Source organism: Saccopteryx leptura, chromosome 2, assembly GCF_036850995.1.
Source record: "Saccopteryx leptura isolate mSacLep1 chromosome 2, mSacLep1_pri_phased_curated, whole genome shotgun sequence".
NCBI lineage: Eukaryota > Metazoa > Chordata > Mammalia > Chiroptera > Emballonuridae > Saccopteryx > Saccopteryx leptura.
Window position 1 is genome coordinate 366,072,686 of NC_089504.1, and position 25,372 is coordinate 366,098,057.

The 25,372-nt window shown below is 53.0% G+C and overlaps 1 protein-coding gene across 5 annotated transcripts; it reads right to left on the reverse strand.

Moving 5' to 3' along the window:
* Positions 1-761: 761 nt before the first annotated feature.
* NT5M (5',3'-nucleotidase, mitochondrial) lies at positions 762-25,362 on the reverse strand. Of its 5 annotated transcripts, none has more exons than XM_066365077.1 (5): positions 24,228-25,362; positions 16,232-16,365; positions 10,796-10,856; positions 6,930-7,062; positions 762-1,835 (listed from the first exon to the last, which is right to left on the reverse strand). In XM_066365077.1, exons 1-5 carry the CDS (start codon positions 24,726-24,728, stop codon positions 1,762-1,764), a joined length of 903 nt encoding a protein of 300 aa, XP_066221174.1. In that variant the 5' UTR covers positions 24,729-25,362; the 3' UTR covers positions 762-1,761. The 5 variants fall into 5 exon arrangements, with proteins under 5 accessions (XP_066221174.1, XP_066221170.1, XP_066221169.1 ...); XM_066365073.1 differs by lacking the exon at positions 762-1,835 and adding an exon at positions 4,749-5,567 and having other exon boundaries at positions 6,948-7,062; XM_066365072.1 differs by lacking the exon at positions 762-1,835 and adding an exon at positions 4,749-5,567.
* Positions 25,363-25,372: the final 10 nt, after the last annotated feature.

A 25,372-nucleotide genomic window follows, 5' to 3' on the forward strand; every position in this document is an offset into this window, starting at 1 on the left:
TTAACCCGCCTCCGCCCTTCTCACGCCCTCTCCATGCGCTTTGGCACAGGGTGGGGTGGGGACTCAGGGAGCTTCCCTCCTTCCTCCCCCCCTTCCTTGGGCTTGTCACCGAGGGCCTGTCAGCCAGACCTCTGATCTCTGGGCATCGCCCTGCCCTGGCCTGACCCTTTTCCACCTGTCTCCCAGTTATAGCTGCAGGTTGGGTCCCAAATACCCACCTTCAGATAGAGGCCCAGCCCAAGTGAGACTCTGCTTTACTCATGGACACTTGACCCCTCAGGGAGGAATTCTGGATTAGAGGTCAGGATTGCGTGAAGGTTACAAGCGTAAACCACGGTGTGCGGTTGCCTGGCTAAAATCCTGGAACCGCTGACCTGGCATGCCCTCAGTCAGGAGCCCTGACCCTGCCAAGCCCACAACCCCATAGGTCAAGTGGAAGTGACCACAAGAGACCGGCTATGAGGTCATGTAAAGGGCTTATCAGCGTCCAGAACACAGTAAATGCTATGAAAACGGTGTTATTGTTGTTGTAATGTTGGAATAGGTCTCAGATGGGAAACTGTCACCCAGAATTGGAAAGAAATTATATTAACCTTTTCTGCCTAAAACTGCTGGCTAACCTGGAGGCCATCACTCCTTCCGGGGGTTCCGGTCCCGCACCCTGACTATTTCCAATATTTTCACAGGGATAAGTCTCCGTTTTTGACAGGAGTCGAGGGATTTTGGGGCCAGCCAGTGAGGAAGGTGTGGACCAAGCTGGTGTGTGACCACATCTTGGGGCAGGACAAGCCTAGTTCCCTCATGGGGGGGCGGGGCGGGGGTGGACGGCCTTTTCTTGCAGTAAATGGTTCTGAAGCAAAACATATACTTTGAAGAAAGTCACTTTCATTTCAGCTGGGTGTATCCTGTGTGACAAGACAATCGTAATGTTCTGTGGCCCAGGCCTAGGTCATCGGCCATTTCATTGGCTCTCCAGTTCCGGCACAAGGCCCACAGCAGAGTGCCACGGGCAGCCCCAACTCCAACCTGCTTATCTTTTCTCTGGGTTCTGGGTTCCAGTCCTGTGCCCTCCTAGCTCCTCAGAACCCCTTGCTGCCCCCGGGCCTCTGCATGGCCTTCCCTCAGCCCTCAGCCCGGTGCCCATTCCTCCTCTACCAGGGCCTCGGTCAGTGTCCCCTGCCGGGAGGGCCCTCCTGGACCTCAGGCAGCCAGGGTCCTATCCCACCTGCTCCCACAGCACCTGGACCGTGGCCTTCATCCTAATTATAGCAAATTGTTTATGACTGCTGGTCTGGCTGGGACCATATTCTAAAACACCTTTTTGCCCTTGAAATCATGTCCTTGAACGAGGGGCAGCTGCAGGGGCTGCTGCTCAGCGTGAGGGGTTCTATCTGAGCAGAAGGGTGGCAGGCAGTTCATCGTGTCAGAGTTTCTAGGCTGGCTTTCAGATCTCGCGGCGCCAACCCGCTTAGAGGGAAAGGTTTTAATTACCAAGGCTTCTGGAACGCAGCGTCTCGTTGGCTGCGGACAGGACCCCAGACCTTTCCCCGCGAGGTCGCCAGCCTTCGGCCTACGGGGACGTTCCATTGACCCTTCTTCTCATCGCCTGCCTAGGTCAGTGCTGTCCAGTACAAACACAACACAAGCGATGTGTGATGTTGTAAGAGCCATCGGTCACCGGGGAGGTTCTAATAGCTGGCTTAGAGCTCTGGAGTCTTGCAGGTGTCCTTGGTCCGGCAGCTAGCTAATCCTTCCAGCTGGCTAGAGAGGCAGGTAGCTTGGGACCACATGGTCACGTCTGTTCCTGTTCCACAGGACTGACTCTGACGTGACAACTGGATTGAGAAAAAAAAAAAAGGGGGGCTAATTAGGACTCAAACTTGGGAGGAACCAAGACAGAGGAAGGACTTAAAACACGGGAAATTCCTGGCCCTGGCCGGTTGGCTCAGTGGTAGAGCGTCGGCCTGGTGTGCAGAAGTCCCGGGTTCGATTCCCGGCCAGGGCACACAGGAGAAGCGCCCATCTGCTTCTCCACCCCTCCCCCTCTCCTTCCTCTCTGTCTCTCTCTTCCCCTCCCGCAGCCAAGGTTCCATTGAAACAAAGTTGGCCTGGGCGCTGAGGATGGCTCCATGCCCTCTGCCTCGGGCGCTAGGATGGCTCTGGTTGCGGCAGAGCGACGCCCCCTGGTGGGCGTGCCGGGTGGATCCTGGTCAGGCGCAGGCGGGAGTCTGTCTGACTGCCTCCCCGTTTCCAGCTTCAAAAAAATACAAAAAAAAAAATAATAACCACGGGAAATTCCTTAAATAAAAATTTATTACCTTTAAATAATGGTACCCATGTTCCACATAATTAATAATAATAATAAAACCCTTTTTTTAAAAAAAGGCTTTAGAGGGCTCAGCCTCTCGAGGAAGTGACTAGAGCTTGTGAGGAGCAGGCTCAGGGTCAGCAGGTGCCCCGAGCCAGCAGGTGCGAGGCGGGGCTGTTCCTGAGGGGGGGGCTCTGTGCCCTGGCCTCCCACCCACCTCATCATTCCCAAGGCCCGAGGACCCTATGTCCCAGCAGGGGCCAGGGCCAGGTGGGTGGGGCAGAAATGGCGGCAGGAGACCGGTAGGCAGAGGGTCTCTCTGTCCCCTTAAGAGCAGCTGTCCTTCATGACTGAAGGGGGCCATCCTCCGGATGTGGGGGTCTCAAAACTGACCTCAAAAGACCCACTCGTCTGGTGACGCCAGTGTGAGGGTGAGGACCATGGGAGATGAGATGCTCCCACCCCTGACATCTCTGCATGAAGGAAGTCGCCCTCACCCCCCCAACTTAAGACACTTCCAGGGCAGGAGGAGGAGGAAGAGAGGAAGGCGTGGCCAGGCCGGTGGAGTCTCATCAGCGGCTGTGGCCCTGGGACAGAAACGACCACAGCTGCTCTCCTGCTGCCCTTGCACTGAGGTCTGCGATGTTGGCAGCGTGTTGAGGGCGTGGCTGGGCGTGTTGAGGGCGTGGCTGGGCGTGTTGAGGGCATGGCTGGGCGCACCTGCCTCGCTGCTGTGTCCTGGGGCGGGCACCCCCCCACACACAGGTGGCAGGGCCTCTTGTCACCCTGGAAAGGGCAAGTCCAGGGGAAGGTGCTGCCCCCATTGGGCCGGAGTCTGCAGTGCGCTGGACAGTCCAGAGCTGAGGGCCGCGGAGGACCCCAGGAAGGCTAGACCTGACCGCTCTCTGAAAGGCGGGTGTGGAGGATGAGGTGGGCGGCACCGCTGTGGACAGGGAGGAAGTGAGCAGCCCCGACCAGCTGGGAGGACAGGGCAGTGCTGCCTTGCTCATCGGAGCCCGTCTCCTGGCCTGTAGGCAGCGGCTGTGTCCTCCTGTGAACGGAGCTGAGGGCCTCAGGGACCAGCCAAGAGGCCAGCACAGCCAGGTCTCACTTCCACCCAGGGCCTCAGGCCAGGATGGCCAGGACTCTGGCCACTGCCCTGCTGGAGCCAGGCGGCCTCCTCATCAGGACTGACCGGCAAACCCCCCACTCTGTCCCCCAAGGGGTAAAGCATGCCCAGAGCGGGGACTGCTTTTGGTTAGGCCAACAGTCCTTCCTTCCTAACTTGGGGTGACCAGGCCCAGTCTCCTGAGGGGCCCTGAAAGCCAGAAAGGTCGGACGCTATGCCAGCCCTGAGCCTCAGGCCCTTCCTCCCTGATCTGCCCTGTATAGCTCGAGAGTACCTGTCACAGAGGGCGGAAGGGCCTGCCAGGACCCCAGAGACGGGGCAGACTAGGGGTTCCCTGCAAGGAAGCGGGTGGAGAGGGCAGGCAGCAGGGGAGTGGGAGGTGGAAGAGTGAAGGCCCCCAGGACCTCTTGAGACGTGTGAGGAGGGGGCTCTTCTGGCCACTTGCCCGCACATCCTAAGGAACAAAAGCGGAGACTCGGACACCAGCCTGTTCCCCACACACACACGGCTTTGGGGTCCAACAGGTACTCAGCCATGGGAGCAGAGCAGAGGGCGAGGGGCCCCGGTTTTGGGGCCCAGCAGGTACTCAGCCATGGGAGCAGAGCAGAGGGCGAGGGGCCCCGGTTTTGGGGCCCAGCAGGTACTCAGCCATGGGAGCAGAGCAGAGGGCGAGGGGCCCCGGCTTTGGGGCCCAGCAGGACTCAGCCATGGGGGCAGAGCAGAGGGTGAGGGACCCCGGCTTTGGGGTCCAGCAGGTTCTCAGCCATGGGGGCAGAGCAGAGGGACCCTGGCTTTGGGGCCCAGCAGGTACTCAGCCATGGGGGCAGAGCAGAGGGACCCTGGCTTTGGGGCCCAGCAGGTACTCAGCCATGGGGGCAGAGCAGAGGGACCCTGGCTTTGGGGCCCAGCAGGTACTCAGCCATGGGAGCAGAGCAGAGGGACCCCAGCTTTGGGGCCCAGCAGGACTCAGCCATGGGAGCAGAGCAGAGGGACCCCGGCTTTGGGGCCCAGCAGGTACTCGGCCGTGGGAGCAGAGCAGAGGGTGAGGGGCCCCGGCTTTAGGAAGGAGGCACTTGGGAGTCTGGCACTTGCTGAACTTGACCATCAGTGTGGGGTATGGAGTTGGGGTGGCCTCAGCCCTCCCTGGCCACCACGAGTGACCGATGCTTGGGGCAGGGACAGCTATGCCCCCTTCAGTGTCTTATCAGCGCAGGGGATGGCCCAGGTACTCAGAAGACGGACAGTTGGTGTCTGGGACCAGATGCCAAAGGATCTTGGGGTTTGGGCTAGAGGAGGCCACAGCCCCAGAAGACATTGTGAAAAGTATTTATTTTTTATGCCTTCAATGAACATTCAAGCCAATGACCCACTGCTGGGCTCTGGGCGGGACCCCGGGGATGAGGTGCGGGGACCCTCCGAGCTGGTCAGAGGCAGAGCTGTGTGTGGTGGCCCAGCAAGAGCCTAGGATGCCGGGAGCTCAGTGAGTGCCTGCTGAGGGCACGGTGGGCACTGTGGACTCCGGACCGGACCGGACCAGGCAGGCAAGGGGGAAGGGCCCTGGCTGAGGCGGCTGCTCTTGACCTCTCCGACCAGGAGCACCTCGGCCATCCTGCTGCTGGCCTGCTCGCTGATGCTGCCCATCTGGGGAAGAGAGGACTCCCCTGAGAGGGGGGAGGACCGCCGGGCCTCTGAACAATGCCCTCGCTCCCCCTCCTGTCCGGAGTCCCTGGCCGCGGCCCCTGCTGAGGTCAGCCTGCACCGCCTGGCTGCACAAGTCCTGTCCGGGGCTTAGGGGCCAGTCCCGCCCTGAGACCAGTGTAAGGCCTGACCGGGCTGGGGGAAGGGAGAAGACACGCGGAGGACTTGGGCATGGGAGGGGGCGTCCCTGGAGCCAGAGTACACGCTCGCCCCAGGCCCTGAGCCGGGAGCCCTGAGCCGGGAGCCCTGAGGGCGGGGGCCCGCGGAGGAGCCCCGAGCACAGTCCAGCTCAGCGGGGCCGCTTGCTGTCCAGAACGGCCTTCCAGTCGTCCATCCAGGAGAGCAGCCGGCGGTGGGGCGGCGCGAGCTGCACGTGCCGGTTGTGGCAGGCGGTGAAGAGGACGTGCTCCCAGCTGGGCTTGGGCTCCGCCCCTGAGGGGGAGGGGAGAGCGGCACTCAGGCCCCCGGAACGTGGAGAGGCCCCTGGGGCCGGCCCCGGAGCGCCCCCTGCCCAGCAGCGCACCTCTGGACGCGGTGTTCCCGCCAGTGGTCAGTGATGTGGTCACTGCACTAGCACCCGTCCCACGGTGGCGGGGGGCGGGGCGGGGGGGTCACAAGGATGAAATGAGATGGCCCCGCCACGCACCGGCACAAGGCTCGGGGGTGTTCAGCAAGAAGCGGGTGCAGTGGTTGCTATCACCGTGGTCAAGGCTGGAGGCTGAGATCTGCTGACGCTCTGCTCTTCCCCCCGCCCCTGCCCAGTCAGCCCGACCCTGGGCGGCACCAGCTCCACAGCTCTGGACGACAGGTCCCCAAACCTCAATCCTTCATGTCCACATGCCCCTTGGGTTACGGCCTGGTCCCCCAGCCCCACCTGCCCAGGCCTCTCCCCGGCTCCCCTGGTTGGAGGTGGGGGTTGAGCAGGTCTCTGGGACCCTCTCGATCGTGGCCCACTGGCCCACGGTGCCCTGACCCTCCCTGAGACACCGAGTGGTTTGGGAGGTCAGCAGTGGGCATGCTGGGATTCCAGCTGCTGGAAACAGTGACTGGCATCGAGATGGGCTTGCCTCCCAAACCAGCTCAGAAAGCCACGAGGGAAGAAATATTCCACATGTCCCCACAGAAGGGTCCAAGAGAGTAAGAATTCACCAGGGAACTACGGATGGTCGCCAGGGAGAAAGAGCCTGTCCCAGTGCAGAGCAAACCAGAGCAGGACCAGGGGATAAGGGGATTGAATGTTGACTGATGTTGTGGAGACGCCTGGATCCAGCCGTGCCTGAGGCCTCCCGCCCTCCCTCTCTAGTCAGGTGCACCAGTGTCCCCTCTCCTTCGAAAGCCGGTTCAAGGTTCGTTGGTGGTTGCTTTTCTCAGGGGAGGAGGAGTCCACAAGCAAAAGGGACAAATATAGCTGCCAAACCACCCAGAAAGTATGCTCCACTTTTCTGGTTTATATATTAGGTTCGGTTCAAATTGCTTTTAGGAAAAAAAGGGAGGTTCTTCAGCTGAAAACAGACATTTGGGAGCCATACTGGGCATGAAGAGGGCCAACTTCCAGGTGTGAGGGACTCGCCCAAGGCCACCCACTGAGTGCTGCCCAGAGCTCAGACCCATTTCTCCTGGCTCCCGGGCCAGATGCTGAGAAACCCCTCGTCTTCCCAACAACAGAGAGGCTCAGCGCCACGCCCCAGGGTGGACGCCTGATACAAATCTGGTGACGGAGTAGGGCCGTCCAGGGCAGGGGCCCCACACACTGGTTGTCCGGGCCGCTCTCAGCCTTCTGTCCTCACTCCTTACCTGCCGCAGGCCACTTGCCTGTGATGTCCAGCCGGTCATCTATGAGAAGGTCGGCAGAGACCACGGTCTTGTCTCTGGTCAGCACAACCTGCTCCAGGAAGTCAGGGCCAAAGTGTTTCTCTACCCAGGCATACTGCAACATGAACAGGCAGAAGGGGAGGAAAGAGCCATCAGTCCTGGGTTCAGGAGAGCTGGGGCCCAGCCAGGCTTTCTCCAGGACCAAGGGCCAGGAACCGACACTCTGCAGGCCGCTGATGTGAAGGCGAGTTCCTGCTGCTTCACGTCCCCACTGGCAAGCTGGTGTCATCAGTGCCCCGGGTGTGGGCCGTTCTCGTGAGTGCGAGTGGGACCTCAGTGTTGTTTTACTTTGATGACATGTGACGTTGAGCATCCTGTCATAGGCTTACTTACCAGCTGTATACCTTCTCTGGCGAGGTGGCTGTTCATGTCTTTCGCCCATTTTTCAATCAGGCCGTCCATTTTCTTACTGCTGCATTTCAAGCCTCCTTTGTGCGTCTAATCTGACAGCACTCGACCAGTCCGGTCTCGTGCGAGTATTTTCTCCCACGCTGGAGCTTGTCTGCTTGTTCTCTGGACCGTGTCTTTTGTAGAACAAAACTTTTTAATGTGAAAGAAGTCCATCTTAGGAATTAATTTTTTTTTTATTTTTCAATTACAGTTGACATTCCATGTTATTTTATATTCGCTTCAGGTGTACAGTCTAGAGGTTAGACATAATTTACAAAGTGACGCCCCCCCCCAATACTTCCAGTACCCACCTGGCACTGTACGGAGTTATTACAGTATTACTGACTGTATTCCCTGTGCTGTACTTTACATCCCCGTGATGAATCATTTCTTTCATAAATTGTGCCTGTTGGTATTTTATCTAAAGAGTCATCGCCATACCCAAGGTCATGGAGGTTCCTCCTGTGTTATGTTCTAGGAGTTTTATAGTTTTGTTTTCTGCATGTAGGTCTATAATCTATTTTGAGTTGATTTTTGTGAAAGGTGTAATATGTGTAAGGTCTGTGTATAGATTTTTTTTTTTTTTTTGCATGTGGATGTACAGTTGTTCTAGCACCATTTGCTGAAAAGACTATTTTTTTAAATTTATTGATTTTGGAGAGAGGAAGTGAGAGAGAGAAGGAGACAGGAACATCACTCTGTTCCTGCATGTGCCCTGTCCGGGGACTGAACTGGCAACCTCCTTGCTTCAAGAAGATGGTCTCACCAATTGAGCTATCCATCCAGGGCTGAAAAGACTATCTTTGCTTCATTGTATCATCTGTGATCCTTGTCAGAGATCAGTTGACCGTATTTATTTGGGACTCTATCTCGATGCTCTGTATTGTCCCACTGGTCTATCTGTTTTTTCATCAGTATCACACTGTCTTGATCACGGCTGCTTTACCGCAGGTCTTGAAGTCAGGTAGCATTAGTCCTCCAACTCTGTTCTTCTCATTCAATATTGCCTTGGCTCTTCCGAGGTTCTGGCCTTTCCACATAAACTTTGAAATTAGTTTGTTGATATCCACAGAATAACTCACTGGGATTTTAACTATCGATCAGGCTGGTCAGGCACAACAAGTGCTGGGAAGAAAGGCTGAGGTGACAGCAATGACAAGAAGAGAGAGAGACAGGCGCCGTGGACTTTAGAAACAGATCAGACGGAACTGTGACTCGCTGGTGTGCTGGACGGGAGGGGCAGGAAGAAGGATGTCAGCGGGACGGACTCCTGTGTCTCGCCTGAGACAGGAGGGACGGATGTGCCCGGGGACAGAGGTATCAGGTTTGAGTTGTCCGGAGTTCAGAGGGGAGCCCTGGGCTGAGGCTCCCCAGACAGATGGCAGACGTAAAGATGAAAATTAAGCCCGTGGGAACGGATGAACGACAGCCACCGTATCCATCTTACCCCAGTAAGCACCAGACAAGCACCCGGACCACCCACTACAGCCTCAGCTAAAACAGTACTTTAGCCCAGCAGTTCTCAAAATTAAGGGCACCCCTCCCCCCTGCCTTGTAGGCTTGTTTAAATACACTTGGCTACTCCCAGAGAGTCTAATTCAGAAAGTCTAGAGAGAGGCCAGAAAACACCCGCTTCTATTCAAGTGTCCCGGGGATGAGGACCCTGTTGGTTGGGGACCTGACATTGGGTCACTGCTCTAGTAGAAATAGTGGACTTGGCCTGACCAGGCGGTGGCTCAGTGGGTGCAGAGGACCCAGGTTCGAGACCCCGAGGTCGCCAGCTTGAGTGTGGGCTTATCTGGTTTGAGCAAAGCTTGGACCCAAGGTCGCTGGCTTGAGCAAGGGGTTACTCAGTCTGCTGAAGCCCACAGTCAAGGCACATATGAGAAAGCAATCAATGAGCAACTAAGGTGTCGCAATGAAAAACTGATGATTGATGCTTCTCATCTCTCTCCATTCCTGTCTGTCTGTCCCTCTGTCTCAAAAAAAAATAATAATAATAAAATAAATTAAAAAACAATTTGTTAAAAAAAAATAGTGGCCCTGGCCAGTTGGCTCAGTGGTAGAGCGTCGGCCTGGCGTGCGGAAGTCCCGGGTTCGATTCCCGGCCAGGGCACACAGGAGAGGCGCCCATCTGCTTCTCCACCCCCCTCCCCTCCTTCCTCTCTGTCTCTCTCTTCCCCTCCCGCAGCCAAGGCTCCATTGGAGCAAAGATAGCCCGGGCGCTGGGGATGGCTCCTTGGCCTCTGCCCCAGGCGCTAGAGTGGCTCTGGTTGCAGCAGAGCGACGCCCCGGAGGGGCAGAGCATCGCCCCCTGGTGGGCGTGCCAGGTGGATCCCAGTCAGGCGCATGTGGGAGTCTATCTGACTGTCTCTCCCCGTTTCCAGCTTCAGAAAAATACAAAAAAAAAAAAAAAAAAAAAAAAAAAAATAGTGGATTTGGCCTTCTGTCCTAAGTCCACACTCACTGACTCGAGTAATGTACAAATATTAACTCCCCTGAGTTGAACTAAACTAGTGTTCTTACATTTTATAAGGCTGTGAGGATCACCACGGAATGGGGAGCTATGAGCATGCAACGGAATGGTGGACGCAGAGCCTTGCATGATCCCAGGACAACTTCTCAGTGGGCGTGAGCTCCCGTCCCGCTTGGAGCTCACAGAAGGCTTCCGTGCTGGCTCCCTGTGGGCGTGTTGTTCTCACACGGCCCTGGAGAGCGGAGACGTAACGTGAAGACACGCAGGAGAGCACGGAGATCCTGGGCTTGGGGAGGGCGGCTCGGACTGCTCAGGGGAACGGCCGGGCCCTGGACCCACCTGGGAGGGGAACTCCCACCTCCTGGGCAACAGACCTTTCCTCCGGTAGGGTTGACCGCAGCCTCTCACTTTTCAGATAAATCTGCTTCATGTAATTCTAGTATTGTCAATAAAGATGATAAAGTGAGTATGTAAAGCGAGCAAAGCTCAACTATTTCACCTTTGTAAGACCTTCGGTGCCAGCCAAGTTCACGGCCCTACTATTCCAGTGCGGGTTTGCCTCCACAGACCTGGTCCCTCCTTCACAAACGACACTTCACTGACACGTGGAGGGTCACCTGCTCCAGAGAAGCCGTCACGGCCACGAGGCTCCATCCGGACGAGGCGACAGAATCTCAGACTGGTGCTAGAGAAGGTCTCCGGGAGAGGAGACCCTGGCACCGAAACCGGAGGGACTGGTGGGTGGGGGAGGGGCAGAAACGAGGCGGCCCGTGCCACCGCCCCCGCGGGCAGCAGCCGCGCTCCGAGGCTCAGCACCCTTCCCCGGGCGTGCCGAGGGCCAGCACCCCTCCTCCGCGAGGCCTGGGGTCAAGGTGGGGAGAGGCAAAGCGGCAGCCCTCTCCGCGCACGCCGCACATCTCACCTTCTCGTAGGGACAGTACTTGTACATCCTGATGGGGCTCGTGCAGATGAAGACGTCAGTGCTGCGGGCAGAGCAAGAAGAGCGAGCGGTGAGCCACGTCCCTGTCGTCACCCACCCTCCCACGCGGTGGCACTGGGCCCTCGCAGAGTCTGAGCCCGTTGCCTGGAGCAGGTAAGCCTACAACCTGTGTTGTTGTCCACACCAGAGATGTCTGCCCTCTCCCGTTGCCCTGGGCGGCCACAGGGGGCCCCCACTCTGGCCCAGACAATCTCCTGGGCCTGGACAACCGCTGATCTCTCTTCTGTCTCCATAGATCATAGATCTGTATTTTCTAGAATTTCATATAAATGAAACCATAGAGCAGGGGTCCCCAAACTTTTTACACAGGGGGCCAGATCACTGTCCCTCAGACTGTTGGAGGGCCGGACTATAAAAAAAACTATGAACAAATCCCTACGTACACTGCACATATCTTATTTTAAAGTAAAAAAAAAAACAAAACGGGAACAAATACAATATTTAAAATAAAGAACAAGTAAATTTAAATCAACAAACTGACCAGTATTTCAATGGGAACTATGCTCCTCTCACTGACCACCAATGAAAGAGGTGCACCTTCCGGAAGTGCAGCGGGGGCCTGATAAATGGCCTCGGGGGGCCGCATGCGGCCCGCGGGCCGTAGTTTGGGGACTTCTGCCATAGAGTATGACCTTTTTTTTTGGACTAGGTTCTTTTATCTAGTAACATTATTTGGGAGATTCATTCATGTTCTTAAATGTATGAACAGAATGTCCCTTTTTTTTAATTGAGTAGACTAGCCTTGTAAAACCATGTCATTAAGATATAATTCCCATGTCATGAGAGAAACCTATTTCAAGCGTATGATTTAATGAATTTTAGTATATTTACAGAGTTTTACAACAATCACCAATCTGAGAACACTTCCATCTCCCCCCGAAAGGAATTCTATAATATACGGTCCTTTGTGACTGGGTCCTTTCCTTTAGTGTAATATTTTCAAGGGCCACCCACGTTGTAGAATGTGTCAATCCTTCAAGACTCTTTAGCGCTCGCTCGTTGGTATCCCATTGTATCCATGCACCACATTTTGCTTATGCATTTATCATTGATACACATTTGGGAATGGTTCCACCTGTGAATAGCGCTGCTAGGAACCCTCAAGCACAAGTTTCTGTGTGGACATAGGTGCTCAATTGAGTCCACTCCCAGGAGTGCAGCTGCTGGGTCCTGTGATAACTCCACATGTAACATTTTCAGGTGGGATTGTAAAATGGCAGCTGCACCACTTTACACTCCCATCAGCAACGATCAGGGTTCAGAAATTCTCCACCTCTTCTCTGACACTCACAATTGCCTGTTTTAATTACTATTATTATAGTGATTCCAGTGGGTGAGAAGTAGTTTCTTATTGTGGTTCTGATTGCATTTCTCTAATGATTAATGGTGCCCAGGCAAATTTCCATGCACTCATTGGCCATTTACCTTTTTGGAGAAATATGTGTCCAAATTCATCATCCCGAGCCCATGTTTCAAAACCAAGTTAGAGCACATCATTCTGTCCCCAGCTCCGTCCTCCACTGTCCCCACTGCCTGCCACACTCACTCAGCTCGAGCCACACTGGTCTCCCTCACGTTACTCAAACAAGCAAAGCCCTTGACCGGCTCAGGGCCTCCATGCTTGCTCAGCCCTCAGCCTGAGTGACCACAACCCCGACGCTGGCACCTCACTGGTTAGGTCATTCTTTTTTCTTTTTCAAGTCGAGAGGAGGGGAGATAGAGAGACCGCACGCGCCCCAACCAGAATCCACCCGGCAACCCCCGTCTGGAGCTGATGCTTAGATCATCCGAGCCGTCCTCAGCACCCAGGGCCGACTGCCGTGGGCCAGCGCGGCTCCTAATTCTGGGACTTGAGTGAGAATGGTGTGGAATTAAGAAAACAGACTCATTAAGAAAAAAGGATGGGATTGGGAGGTCTCTTCAATTTCCGGCAACTTAAGCAAGCAAGTGAAGTAGGTGCAAATACTCAGCGTCACAGCCAATATGAAGGTGTTAAGCCTTGAATTTACAAAGGCTTTTTGCCACTTGCGGTCTACAACAGCCGACGCTTGAACCAGTTGAGCCACTGGCTGTGGGAGGGGAAGAGGAAGAGAAGGAGGAGAGGAAAGGGAAGAGAAGCAGATGGTCATTTCTCTAGTGTGCCCTGACAGAGGGTCGAACCCTGGCTGTCTGCACGCCGGCTGATGCTCTACCCACTGAGCCAACCGGCCAGGGCCAGTGAGTTCCTTCTTACTCTTCAGATCTGAGGTCAAATGTTACTTCTTCAGAGATACCTTTCTCCATCTGAAATAGCCCCTTCCCCATTTACTCCCTAACACATCATCTTGTTTCTTTTATTCACAAAGCTTAGTACAAATATTGATCAACTTATGACCTATGCAACTCATGACCATTCGACTTTACGACCACAATCGCTAGCCACGACTGCTCTGCGTCTGGCAGCGTAAGCGTTGCCCAGCTGGGCGTACGACAGTGCGGACCAGCTTCTGGCAGCACTACCATCTCCGCGTGCACCATTTCAACTGTTATCCCAGACTCAGTACAGCAATTTGTGTTTTGTGTCTTGGATATTTTTCATCAAACCCCTCCCAAGATGTCTATCAAGAGAAAATTTTCTTTGCAAATATTAAACCAGTTGTACTGGTAATGCAGTGTTTTGGTTTTTTTTTTGTTTTTTTTTTCTGAAGCTGGAAACGGGGAGAGACAGTCAGACAGAATCCTGCATGAGCCCGACCGGGATCCACCTGGCACGCCCACCAGGGGCGACACTCTGCCCACCAGGGGACGATGCTCTGCCCCTCCGGGGTGTCGCTCTGTTGCGTCCAGAGCCACTCTAGCGCCTGGGGCAGAGGCCAAGGAGCCATCCCCAGCACCCAGGCCATCTTTGCTCCAATGGAGCCTCGGCTGTGGGAGGGGAAGAGAGAGACAGAGAGGAAGGAGGGGAGGGGTGGAGAAGCAAATGGGCGCTTCTCTTGTGTGCTCTGGCCGGGAATCGAACCCGGGTCCCCCGCACGCCAGGCCGACGCTCTACCGCTGAGCCAGGTAATGCAGTGTTTTACTTAAACCTGACGAATGTAAAAATAAGAAACAAAATGGTGTAGATGATATAAATGGCATAAAATAAACAAAGAAAATTATGATGTATAACAATAATGAAAGAAAATTATAATAAAATATGACTTAAAGATTTTTATAACATCATTTCACAGTACTATACATATAGCCTACTCAACTTATGACCAAATCGTGTTACAATCGGTCTGTCGGAACCATTCGTGGTCGTAAGTCGAGCACTAGCTGTACAATCTAAAGGTTCCTCCCCATTGTGAGGCCTTCTCCTTAAGGCCTAAGACCTTAGGTGTCTTCTTCTTGCAGGGGTGGGAGAGAGGGGCAGACAGGAAGGGAGAGAGATGAGAAGCATCAACTCATGGTTGTGGCACCTTAATTGTTCATTGATTGCTTCTCATATGTGCCTTCACTGGGGGGCTCCAGCCAAGCCAGTGACCCCTTGCTCAAGCCAGTGACCTTGGGCTTCAAGCCAGCGACCATGGGGTCATGTCTATGCTCCCACGCTCAAGCCAGATGATTCCACGCTCAAGCCAGCAACCTCAGGGCTTTGAACCTGGGACCTCAGCATCCCAGGCCGATGCTTTATCCATTGTGCCACCGCCTGTCAGGCAAGTTATAATATATATATATATTATATATACATCTTTTTTTTTTTTTTTCATTTTTTCTGAAGCTGGAAACAGGGAGAGACAGTCAGACAGACTCCCGCATGTGCCCGACCGGGATCCACCCGGCACGCCCACCATGGGGCGACGCTCTGCCCACCAGGGGGCGATGCTCTGCCCATCCTGGGCGTCGCCATGTTGCGACCAGAGCCACTCTAGCGCCTGGGGCAGAGGCCACAGAGCCATCCCCAGCGCCCGGGCCATCTTTGCTCCAATGGAGCCTTGGCTGCGGGAGGGGAAGAGAGAGACAGAGAGGAAAGCGCGGCGGAGGGGTGGAGAAGCAAATGGGCGCTTCTCCTGTGTGCCCTGGCCGGAATCGAACCCGGGTCCTCCGCACGCTAGGCCGACGCTCTACCGCTGAGCCAACCAGCCAGGGCTATATATACATCTTAAAGCAAACACTTTTCAACCTTCTCGCAGGGACTGACCTGGGGAGCCAGTTACAATCCCATCAGAAAGTACTCATTGCTCTAGACATCATGAGTTTCTTTTATTCAGCACACATGGATTCCATCACATTCCATGAGGGAGATTCAGATAGGACTAATTTATTTGCTGGCCATGACTCCAGATAAGGGTTGGCTATTTTACCCATGAAATGCCCTTTTCAAGGACAACTCATATTGACTGAGGGCATTTTATGTGGACTACACTGTACTAGTTGTTATTGGTGGTGGTGGGGACATCTGCTAAAAGAATAAAAATGTTATCACTGGGTCTCTATCACTATTTTATATGCACATGGCTGTGATCTAGCTAGTCCACAACTGTGCAGAAATACTTGCAGGTGCCCAACAAGACTCTCACTGCGGCCCTGATGCACAAGAAAACATAAGAGATGACTTAAATGTCGACGTGAAAATCATTAAACAAATTATGGTATGTGCGTATGCTAAAATACCGTGCGGTAGTTTAAAAGAACAAGATAGCTCTACAGAGATATAGAAAGATACCTAACACATACTGTTCAGTACAAACAGAGGAAGCTACAGAACAATATGGAGGACTGCATTCCTGGTTGTTGTTGTTGTTTTGTTTAAAACAAACAAACAACTATTATGTGAATATTCCCTCAGCAGAAGTCTGGGCGTGAGCCGGGCACACACTCCGGGGACTGAGGACCAGGGACTGAGGACCAGGGACTGAGGGGGAACAGCCACGACCAGGGTGACTGGGCGTGTGCCGTGAGCCGGGCACACACTCCGGGGACTGAGGATCAGGGACTGAGGAGGAACAGCCACGACCAAGGTGACTGGGCGTGTGCCGTGAGCCGGGCACAGACTCTGGGGACTGAGGACCAGGGACTGAGGGGGAACAGCCACGACCAGGGTGACTGGGCGTGTGCCGTGAGCCGGGCACACACTCTGGGGACTGAGGACCAGGGACTGAGGGGGAACAGCCACGATCAAGGTGACTGGGCCTGTGCCGTGAGCCGGGCACACACTCCGGGGACTGAGGACCAGGGACTGAGGGGGAACAGCCACAACCAGGGTGACTGGGCGTGTGCCGTGAGCCGGGCACGTGCTCCGGGGACACAACCAAGATGACTTCTGATTCTGGGGAGCTGACACTCAGAAGGCAAAGGGGTAACTGCAGAGACATAGTTTAGGCTTGGAGAACATACCCAGGGCGATGGGCAGAATGACTAGGAGGGGCAGCGGACACGTCGGCTGCAGCGGTCAGGGACGGCCTCTTTGAGGAGGTGACATTCAAGGTGTGGAGAGTTGACGGATAGAAACGGTGTGGCCTCGCAGGGAACTAGGGGAGAAACATTCCGAGAGGATACAATCAGAACAAAGGCCGTGAGCCCAGAAACAAGTTCCAGGCACCACGGGCCAGACTCTAAGCTGGTGCCCACAGGGCGGGTGTGGGGCCCGACGGGGGCGGGGCGGGGCTGTGAGACCGCTTCGGGGGCCTGGCTGAGCTCGGGTTTTATTGTGGTGCCACAGGAAACCAAGAGAGAGTTTTAAAGAGGGGACCAACATTGCCAGCATTTGGTTTAAAAATACTCTGGCTGCTGGATGGAACATACAAATTTATAAATCTATATACAAAAACATAATGTAAGTACATTTTAAAAGGTCTGAAAGCAATCACCTCAAATTGTTAACTATGGGCAACTATGTTTTCTTTCCCATGTATTTCACATTATATAAGTCTATACTCATAAATGACTTAATAGTTTTTTAAAATTCATCACCTGTAAGGATATTCCAAACAAGCATTTCAGGCCGTGGGCAATGCCTCGCGAGACACAGTCTCCTACTCAGTAAGAATGCCACATGCCAAAGAGGCTTTAGAGACAGAAAGGGAGAGAGAGGGTGAGAAGCACCAGCTTGTAGTTGTGTCACTTTAGCTGTTAATTGATTTCTTCTCATATATGCCTTGACTGGGGCCGAGCCACTGTCCCCTTGCTCAAGCCAGCGACCTTGGGCTTTTCATTCCAGTGACCTCTGGGGTCCAGCAGGTGAGCTTCGAGATCGTGTGGACAATCCCCCGCTCATGCCAGTGACCCCACGCTGATGAACTCCCTCCCACTCAAGCCAGTGACTCCATACGGACAAGCCTGAGTCCCACAGTCCGAGCCAGCAACCTTGGTGTTTCAAGCTGGCAACCTGAGCATTCTGGGTCAGTGCTTTACCCACTGCGCCACCACCGGTCAGGCCAAAGAGGCTGTTTGAGGACAGTCCTTCAGGTGGGCAGATGAGGTCTTTGCTCACACTAGTCACCTCCTACAGGAAACCCTCTTGCTTTCCCCATGTAGCAGATTCTTTTTTATTCCTTAAGATGACAGCCCAAGCATTACTGCCTCCCCGGGGGGAGGGGGGAGTACGAGCCACTGCCTCTCTGCATTCCCTGACCCCTCCCACTCCCACTTGTATTGCAGAAGTTTTAGAACTGCATCCTAGTCACTTGTTCACTAATGAACTCTTTTTTTTTAAATTCATTTTAGAAAGGAGAGAGAAGGGGGGGAGAGAGAGGAGAGAGAGAGAAGGGGGGGAAGAGCAGGAAGCATCAACTCCCATATGTGCCTTGACCAGGCAAGCCCAGGGTTTCGAACCGGCGACCTCAGCATTTCCAGGTCGACACTTTATCCACTGTGCCACCACAGGTCAGGCACTAATGAACTCTTTGAAGGCAAAAACTCTTACCTAGTTCTACAGTATATCTGCACACCTGGTACAAGAACTAACTTGTAGCAGGTCCTTGACAGATCCTCGTTGTCACGTTGTAAACCTTGGTATCTGTCTGCTCTAGCACTAGACACCCAGCTACCCACTTATCTCTTTGTCCAAACTCAGGGCACTGACTGATGGTGGAAACCTTCTCCCCAGTGAAGACGTGAAGAGCCAAAATGGAGGTAAAGCACCACTGGTACACTTAGACTGGTGTTCCCCAGGCTGGAGTCTGCTCAAGTGCTAAGGGGAAGGTAGAAAAGAAAGTTCCAGGCTGGAGAGCAGTACCCTATGCTACCCCATGGAAGAGTCACAGTGCACAGGAGCCAATGGAAAGCTCTGGGAAGTTCTACAGTAAAGGCACCTTGATTCACTGTTTCCCCGGTGGTTTTGGTTAAAGAACGCATTTTCTTTTTGCATACCCATTAAATCTTGCAGAATAACAACATCATTGAACATTTTACTGAGCACGTACTACGTGCCAGGCACTATACCAAGGACTTTCTCAGTATTCTCATTTTACAGATAAGGAAACTGGGACCCAGAGAGTTTAAAAACTTGCCCAGCGTCTGACAGATTGTAGAGAAGCTTGGATTTGAGCCTGGGTAGTCTCATTCCAGTTAAGACTTAACTTTCATTACTATTCTGCCCAGCTCCTCAGAATGCAGTCAGGGGAACGTGGTTTAGGAAATGCTGACCCAGACAAGAATACGGTTTTGAAATGCTTCAGTGCCAGAATATAAAAGACAATAAAAAGTATTGATGAGGATGTGGAAACATCTGCATATGTTGCTAGTGGTAACGTAAGATACTGTAGTCGCTTTGGAAAACAGTTTGGCAGTTCTCAAAATGTTAAACATGGATTTTCCATACAACCCAGCAATTCCACCATTGGGTACACACCTAAGAGAAATGAAAATATACAACTACAAAGAACTTGTATACAAATGTTTAAAGCAGCATTCTTCTTAATATCTAAAAAGCAGAAACAGGCCCTGGCCGGGTAGCTCAGTAGGCTGGAGTGTCATCCCCATATGCTGACGTTGTGGGTTCTATTCCCCATTAGGGAAGATACAAGAATCAACCAATGACAGCTTTTCCAGGTTGGCCATCTGCTTCACAGCTTCCACGGCCCCCGGTAGAGGCTCAAGGTCAAAGTGGAACAACAAATCGCTCTTTCTCTCTTTCTCTCTCTCTCCCTTCCCCTCTCTCTAAAGATCAATTAAAATGTAAAAGTATTAAAAAAGTAGAAACAACTCAAATGTCTATCAATTGATAAATGGATGAACAAAGTGTGGCATGTCCATACGATGGAATATTACTCGGCGATGAAAAAAGAATGATCACAATATATACAAATAACAAATTATGTTATACATCTGAAATGAATACAATCTTATAAGTCAATTAGACTTCAACTTTTTTTTTTTTTTTTTTTTTTTTTTTTTTTACAGAGGCAGAGATAGACAGGGACAGACAGACAGGAACGGAGAGAGATGAGAAGCATCAATCATCAGTTTCTCGTTGCGCGTTGCGACTTCTTAGTTGTTCATTGATTGCTTTCTCACATGTGCCTTGACCGTGTGCCTTCAGCAGACCGAGTAACCCCTGCTGGAGCCAGCGACCTTAGGTCCAAACTGGTGAGCTCTTTGCTCAAGCCAGATGAGCCCACGCTCAAGCTGGCGACCTAGGGGTCTCGAACCTGGGTCCTTCCGCATCCCAGTCCAACGCTCTATCCACTGCGCCACCACCTGGTCAGGCTAGACTTCAACTTTTAAAAAGTTACATAGGGTATGCAAATCAGAAAATTATGTTTCAGCAAAGGAGAAAATTCTGTTTGAAAATATCATGGTTCTCAATCTAGATGTCTCATTAAGTACAGATTCCATTTTAAAACACACACACATACTCACACACACATACACACACACACACACACAAACAAATAAAGTAGTGATTTGTGCTATAACATGTATGAACCCTGGAAACACTATGCTCAGTGAAAGAAGCCAGTCACAAATGACCACATGTCATCTTAAATACATAAGAAATGTCCAGAATAGGCAAATCTACAGAGACATAAAGTCGACAGCAGTTGCCTAGGGCTGCCGAGGGTGGGCAGGAGTGGGAGTGACTGCTAGTGGCCCATTTTTTGGAGGGGGGGGTAATGAAAATGTTCTAAAGTTGACTATGGTGCCTGACCAGGCGGTGGCGCAGTGGATAGAGCATCAGACTGGAATGCGGAGGACCCGGCTTCGAGACCCTGAGGTTGCCAGCTTGACCGCAGGCTCAACTGGTTTGAGCAAAAGCTCACCAGCTTGGACCCAAGGCCGCTGGCTCGAGCAAGGGGTCACTCCGTGTGCTGAAGGTCCACGGTCAAGGCACATATGAGAAAGTAATCAATGAACAACTAAGGTGTCGCAATGTGCAACAAAAAACTAATGATTGATGCTTCTCATCTCTCTGTTCCTGTCTGTCTGTCCCTGTCTATCCCTTTCTCTGACTCTCTCTCTGTCTCTGTAAAAAAAAACAAAAAAACTTAAAAAAAATTGATTATGGTGACAGTTGCACAACTCTGTGAATATACTAAAATCCATCAACTTGTACACTCTGAATCAGCGGTCGGGAACCTTTTTGGCTGAGAGAACCATGAATGCCACGTATTTTAAAATGTAATTCCATGAGAGCCATACAACGACCCGTGTATGTTACACATTATCCAATAAAAATTTGGTGTTGTTCCGGAGGACAGCTGTGATTGGCTCCAGCCACCCGCAACCATGAACATGAGCGGTAGGAAATGAATGGATTGTAATACATGAGAATGTTTTATATTTTTAACGTTATTATTTTTTTATTAAGGATTTGTCTGCAATCCAGATGCAGCCATCAAAAGAGCCACATCTGGCTCGCGAGCCATAGGTTCCCGATCCCTGCTCTAATTGGATGTATAGTATGTGAATTATATCTCATTAAGGCTATTTTAAAAATGGTTCTCAGGGAAGCACTTCATCTGCCACTTTGAATGCAGTTCATGGTATGCAACAGCTGTGGTTGGGGCTTCAGTCCCTAAAACCAATCATTTCACCAGAACAAAACAGACTGAAAAAAAAAACAACACAACAACAAAAACAAACCCCAGACTGTCTCACACAAAACCCCTCCTGCTTCCTCAGCAGCCTTTCTCAGTAGGTCTCCTGTCATAACTCTTCACACACCTGACTCCTTTTCTTATTACAACCTGTGAGCGTCTTCACTTGCATGACTCTCCGTGTAATGTCTGCCCTCTGGCTGGACTGTCAGCTCCACAAGGGCAAGGACCAGGTTCTGTTCCTTTCTGTCTCACTGACTGTATCAAACAGTATCAAACAGTCAGTTCTCAGATATCTGCTGAGTAAATGAACTTTCAACACCTAGTGAACCATGTCAAGTCAGACCGTATCTTTTCTCAAGTTACTAAATTGAAACATCATAACAGCCTACAAGCAGAGTCTGTTTTATTCAGCTAGGTTTGTATCAAGTCCAGTGACAATGGAGGGAGCCTGGCTCATTGGAACAAGGGAGAGGGAGGGGAGGGAGGGGAGGGAGGGAGTGCGCAGAGGCAACAACGGGGTTGCAGGAAGGTGCAGACCCTGGAGTGGAGGACAGACGCTGGAGCGGAGGACACACTTACTTTTCCAGGTTGGCCATCTGCTTCACAGCTTCCACGGCCCCCGGTAGAGGCTCAAGGTCAAAAAAGAAATTCTCTGACTCCAATATGCTGTTGGCCTTTTCCTGAGGAGAGAAGCGGGTGACTTCCAGGGTCCCGAGCACCCTGCCTCATGGCAGGGAGGATGTCACAGCTGGAAAGGGCTGCTGTCTATAAAAGGGAGGGGCTTCCAGCTTCCACAGTCCCCTCACTCCCCTCCCACATACCCAAGGACATACTTCGGGGAAGGGGGATCATATGAAGTTTGTCTATGTTCTAGCCCTCCCAGAGAGGGACCTGACTTCTGCAAGGATCCAGCAGAGACCCCTAAGGTGCCACAGATTATGGATTCCAAAGCCTGCTTTGCTGGAGGCACAGATGGAACTGTCTGGGACCAAACATAATGAACCATATGTTTGCTTGAGTCTAATGGCCAGAGGCATGCTGGAGGCTCTAAGGATGGACCAGGTCTTGCCATTTCCCTGGTGGACCCTGAGAAAGAAGATACTGTCTAAGAGGGACTCTCCGTGGCTTAACTGGGTTAAAAAACAAAACAAAACAGAGCCTAGCAGCTGTATCTAGAAGCCTCTCACTTAAACCACACTTCAGGGAGAATCCTGCACTTGGCCACCTGCCTCCCAGACTGACCTGCCTACTTGCACTGTGTTCCTGCCTTCTGAACCAGCCTTTATAAAGAAGTTCCTGGAGCCTGACTGGGTGGTGGCGCAGTGGATAAAGCATCGGATTGGGATGCAGAAGACCCAGGTTAGAGACCCCGAGGTCGCCAGCTTGAGTGCGGGCTCATCTGTCTTGAGCAAAAAAGCGCACGAGCTTGGACCCAAGGTTGCTGGCTTGAGCAAGGGGTTACTCGGTGGGCTGAAGGCCCATGGTCAAGGCACATATGAGAAAGCAATCGATGAACAACTAAGGAACCGCAACGAAGAACTGATATTTCTCATCTCCCTCCCTTCCTGTCTGTCTGTCCCTATCCGCTCCCCTCTGGCTCAGAGAGGGCACTTTCGCTTTCCACCAAAGACTGAAGACTGTTTCCCAGACGGAGCTGAAACACCAGGAACACCGATGCCATCTGGCTGGACCAGAGCAGAGAAGGGCGGGGCAGAGAAGAACAAGCAGACTGGCAGGGGGCCGAGCTGTCCAGCTAGAGAGGGGTGGCCTTAGTTTCACAGCCCTCCTGCTTCAAGACTGAGCTGTTAACAGCCCTGCTGTTTTCACTGCCACGCTACATATCACAATCGAGCTGTTTTGCACCAAATCAAATTTTCTTCTTCACCCCACAATCCAATTGGGGATTCCTGTTGGTGTTTGAATTGATGCCAATTGGCCATCGGTTAACAGAGTCCGTAAATTCAAGAGCTGGACAGACTCGAAGATCCGGAAGAGCATTGCCATGACGTGGGGGGGGGGGCGAGGAGGTGGGTGTTGCAGGTGGTCAAGCCCCCCCCCACATCAGGTGGGTGTTGTAGGTGGTCAAGGCCCCCCCCACATCAGGTGGGTGTTGTAGGTGGTCAAGCCCCCCCCACATCAGGTGGGTGTTGTAGGTGGTCAAGCCCCCCCCCCCATCAGGTGGGTGTTGTAGGTGGTCAAGGCCCCCCCCCCCCCACATCAGCCAGAACAGCTTTTATCTGTGCTACGTGCTGGGCTGCCAATAAACACGTTGCTTAAAAGAAAAGAAAGAATTCCGCAGCCTTTGAAGCTGGAAAGCCCCACATCCAGCCGCCTTTCATCCACACAGGAGAAAACTGAGGCTCAGAAGCATTCGTGATTTACTTCACGTTAAACGGCAAAACGGTGGCTGAGCAAGCCGGGAGAACTCTTGTCTCTCAAACCCCGGGCCAGGAGTTTTCAACCTCATGTTGCTGAGCCAAAATCAAGTTTGCAGAATGCCACAGTTTTCCAGGGCTGGACAAGAGGAAAGTGAGAAGAGGACAGACAAACCCCAGCCTCTAGGAAGCAGGAACCTACCCCCCAGCAAGTGCCTCTGCTAGGTCAGAAGCTCTACTAAGCTCCAGAACAAGTACCAGCACCCATCACATAACCGGGTAGGGGACGCTGAGATCACACTGGCAATACTCTTCTTGTGAATCACAGGGAGCTAAGCAAATGAGTGCTTATTGCTAATAGGTGTTCACTCTTTGAACCTCACATCCCACAAGGGGTAAGACTTGAGGCTTGACCTGAGGTGCTGCAGTGGATTGATTAAGCCTCGACCTGGAATGCTTAGGTCCCTGGTTCAAAACTCTGAGCGTCAAAAAACAAAAAACAAAAAACAAAACTCTGAGCGTCAAGTAACATATTGGAAGTAACTGCTAGGAGTTCATATTTCCCGCTTCTCCCTTTCCCCACCCCTTCTCCTCTCTCTAAAAATCAATCAATAAAATAAAAAAAAATCTAAGGAAAAAAAAAAAAAAAGGTTTGAAGCCAAATATACCAAAATATTTAAAGTCAGTTTAAGATATTGAGTTAGGTATATTTTGCTTTCTATTCTCCTAAATTCTGAGAAGCCCTCGATGACAGCCAAGAGTTATCTGTGCACAGGGCTGCCCAATCGCTGAGCCCTTTGGTCCTTCCCAGGACCCTGATCTCCAAGAAGCCCACCCCGAGGCGCTTGGGGCGATGACCCACCCAAGGTCACGCAGGCTGCCTGGCCCGGGCTGGGAAGGCAGGCCTCGGTCTCCCCGCCCCCGGGGGCCGCGGGCCCCGGGGCCAGACCGGCGGCCGGGGCGGGGGGTGCTCACGCTCAGCCCGGGTTGCAGGCGGCCGTACTGCTCGGACAACCAGAAGCCGCGCCGGTCCTCCAGCGCGATGAAGGGCTGGTCGGGGAAGCGAGCGCGGAACTTCCTGAGGAAGCCGCCTTCGAAGTCGGCCAGGACGCCGTCCATGTCCACCAGCACCCGCAGGGCGCGTCTGCCCGCCGGGCCAACCGGCCCAGCCGCCCACCTCCAGCGCCGCGCCGCCGGGACGACCGCGCCGCGGGGCCACCGCGCACACCAGCCGCCCAGCCGGATCATGGCCTCTCGCTTCCGCTCACCGGGGACAGCGGAGCTGGGGCCCGGCCGAGAGACATGGTGGTGGCCTGGAGGAGAGCCCCGCGGGCCGGACAGCGCGGTGGGGCGGGGAGCGAGCGCGCAGGCTCGGGCGCAGAGCGAGGCCCGCGGGACGCGCGCCCACGCGGGGACCCGCCAGGAGGGCGTGGCCATGGAGACAGCCCAGCGTGCTGGACGCCTCTCTGGGGGCATCCACACGCCGGCTCTCCACTCAGGTGTTCAACCGAGAACCCTGGTCCTGGGCACCCTCTCTCCGCCGCCGCGGCGAGGATGGAGGACCGAGGACACAGGTCGAGCCTGTGGCACAGAAACCAGGACTGGGGGCTTTTCTGTGTGAACACGATCGTGTTCCTGACATCATCATGGCATGTAGCGCTTTAGAAGGAAAGACAGGCAAAAAAGCAGATACATCTCCGCGGGCAAGTGAGATCCAGGACAGAATAAACCGACGGGACTGTATCAAACTAAAATGCTTTTTGCACAACAAAGACACAATTAGCACAAGACAACCCACTCAATGAGAGAACGTATTCGCCGGCCGATCTATCTGATAAGGGGTTTATGACCCAAAATGTATAAAGAACTGATAATAAAACTCAACACCAGGAAGATGAGGGAGCCAATGTTTGCTTCCACGAGTTTCATGGTTTCGCGACTTGGGATGGCCATTTCAGGTTAAAATCCGGCCAATGTGTACCTAATTATGAGTCTATTTCTCTCCCTTTGCCCACTGTCCCCATGAAATAGAGGGACGGGGATTCACACGTGCACAAAACCGAGAGAGAGAGAGAGAGAGAGAGAGAGAGAGAGAGAGAGAGAGAGAGAGAGAGAGAGAG

What these genes read in the sequence shown, in the direction of transcription:
- NT5M (XM_066365072.1), bottom strand. Translation starts at nt 24,728, where the DNA reads ATGCCCCCAGAGAGGCGTCCAGCACGCTGGGCTGTCTCCATGGCCACG. An exon ending in AGTACTGTCCCTACGAGAAG is followed by an intron (nt 7,063 to 10,795) that starts GTGAGATGTGCG and finishes TTCATGTTGCAG; the next exon opens with TATGCCTGGGTAGAGAAACA. An exon ending in AGGCAAGTGGCCTGCGGCAG is followed by an intron (nt 5,568 to 6,929) that starts GTAAGGAGTGAG and finishes CCTCCCCCTCAG; the next exon opens with GGGCGGAGCCCAAGCCCAGC.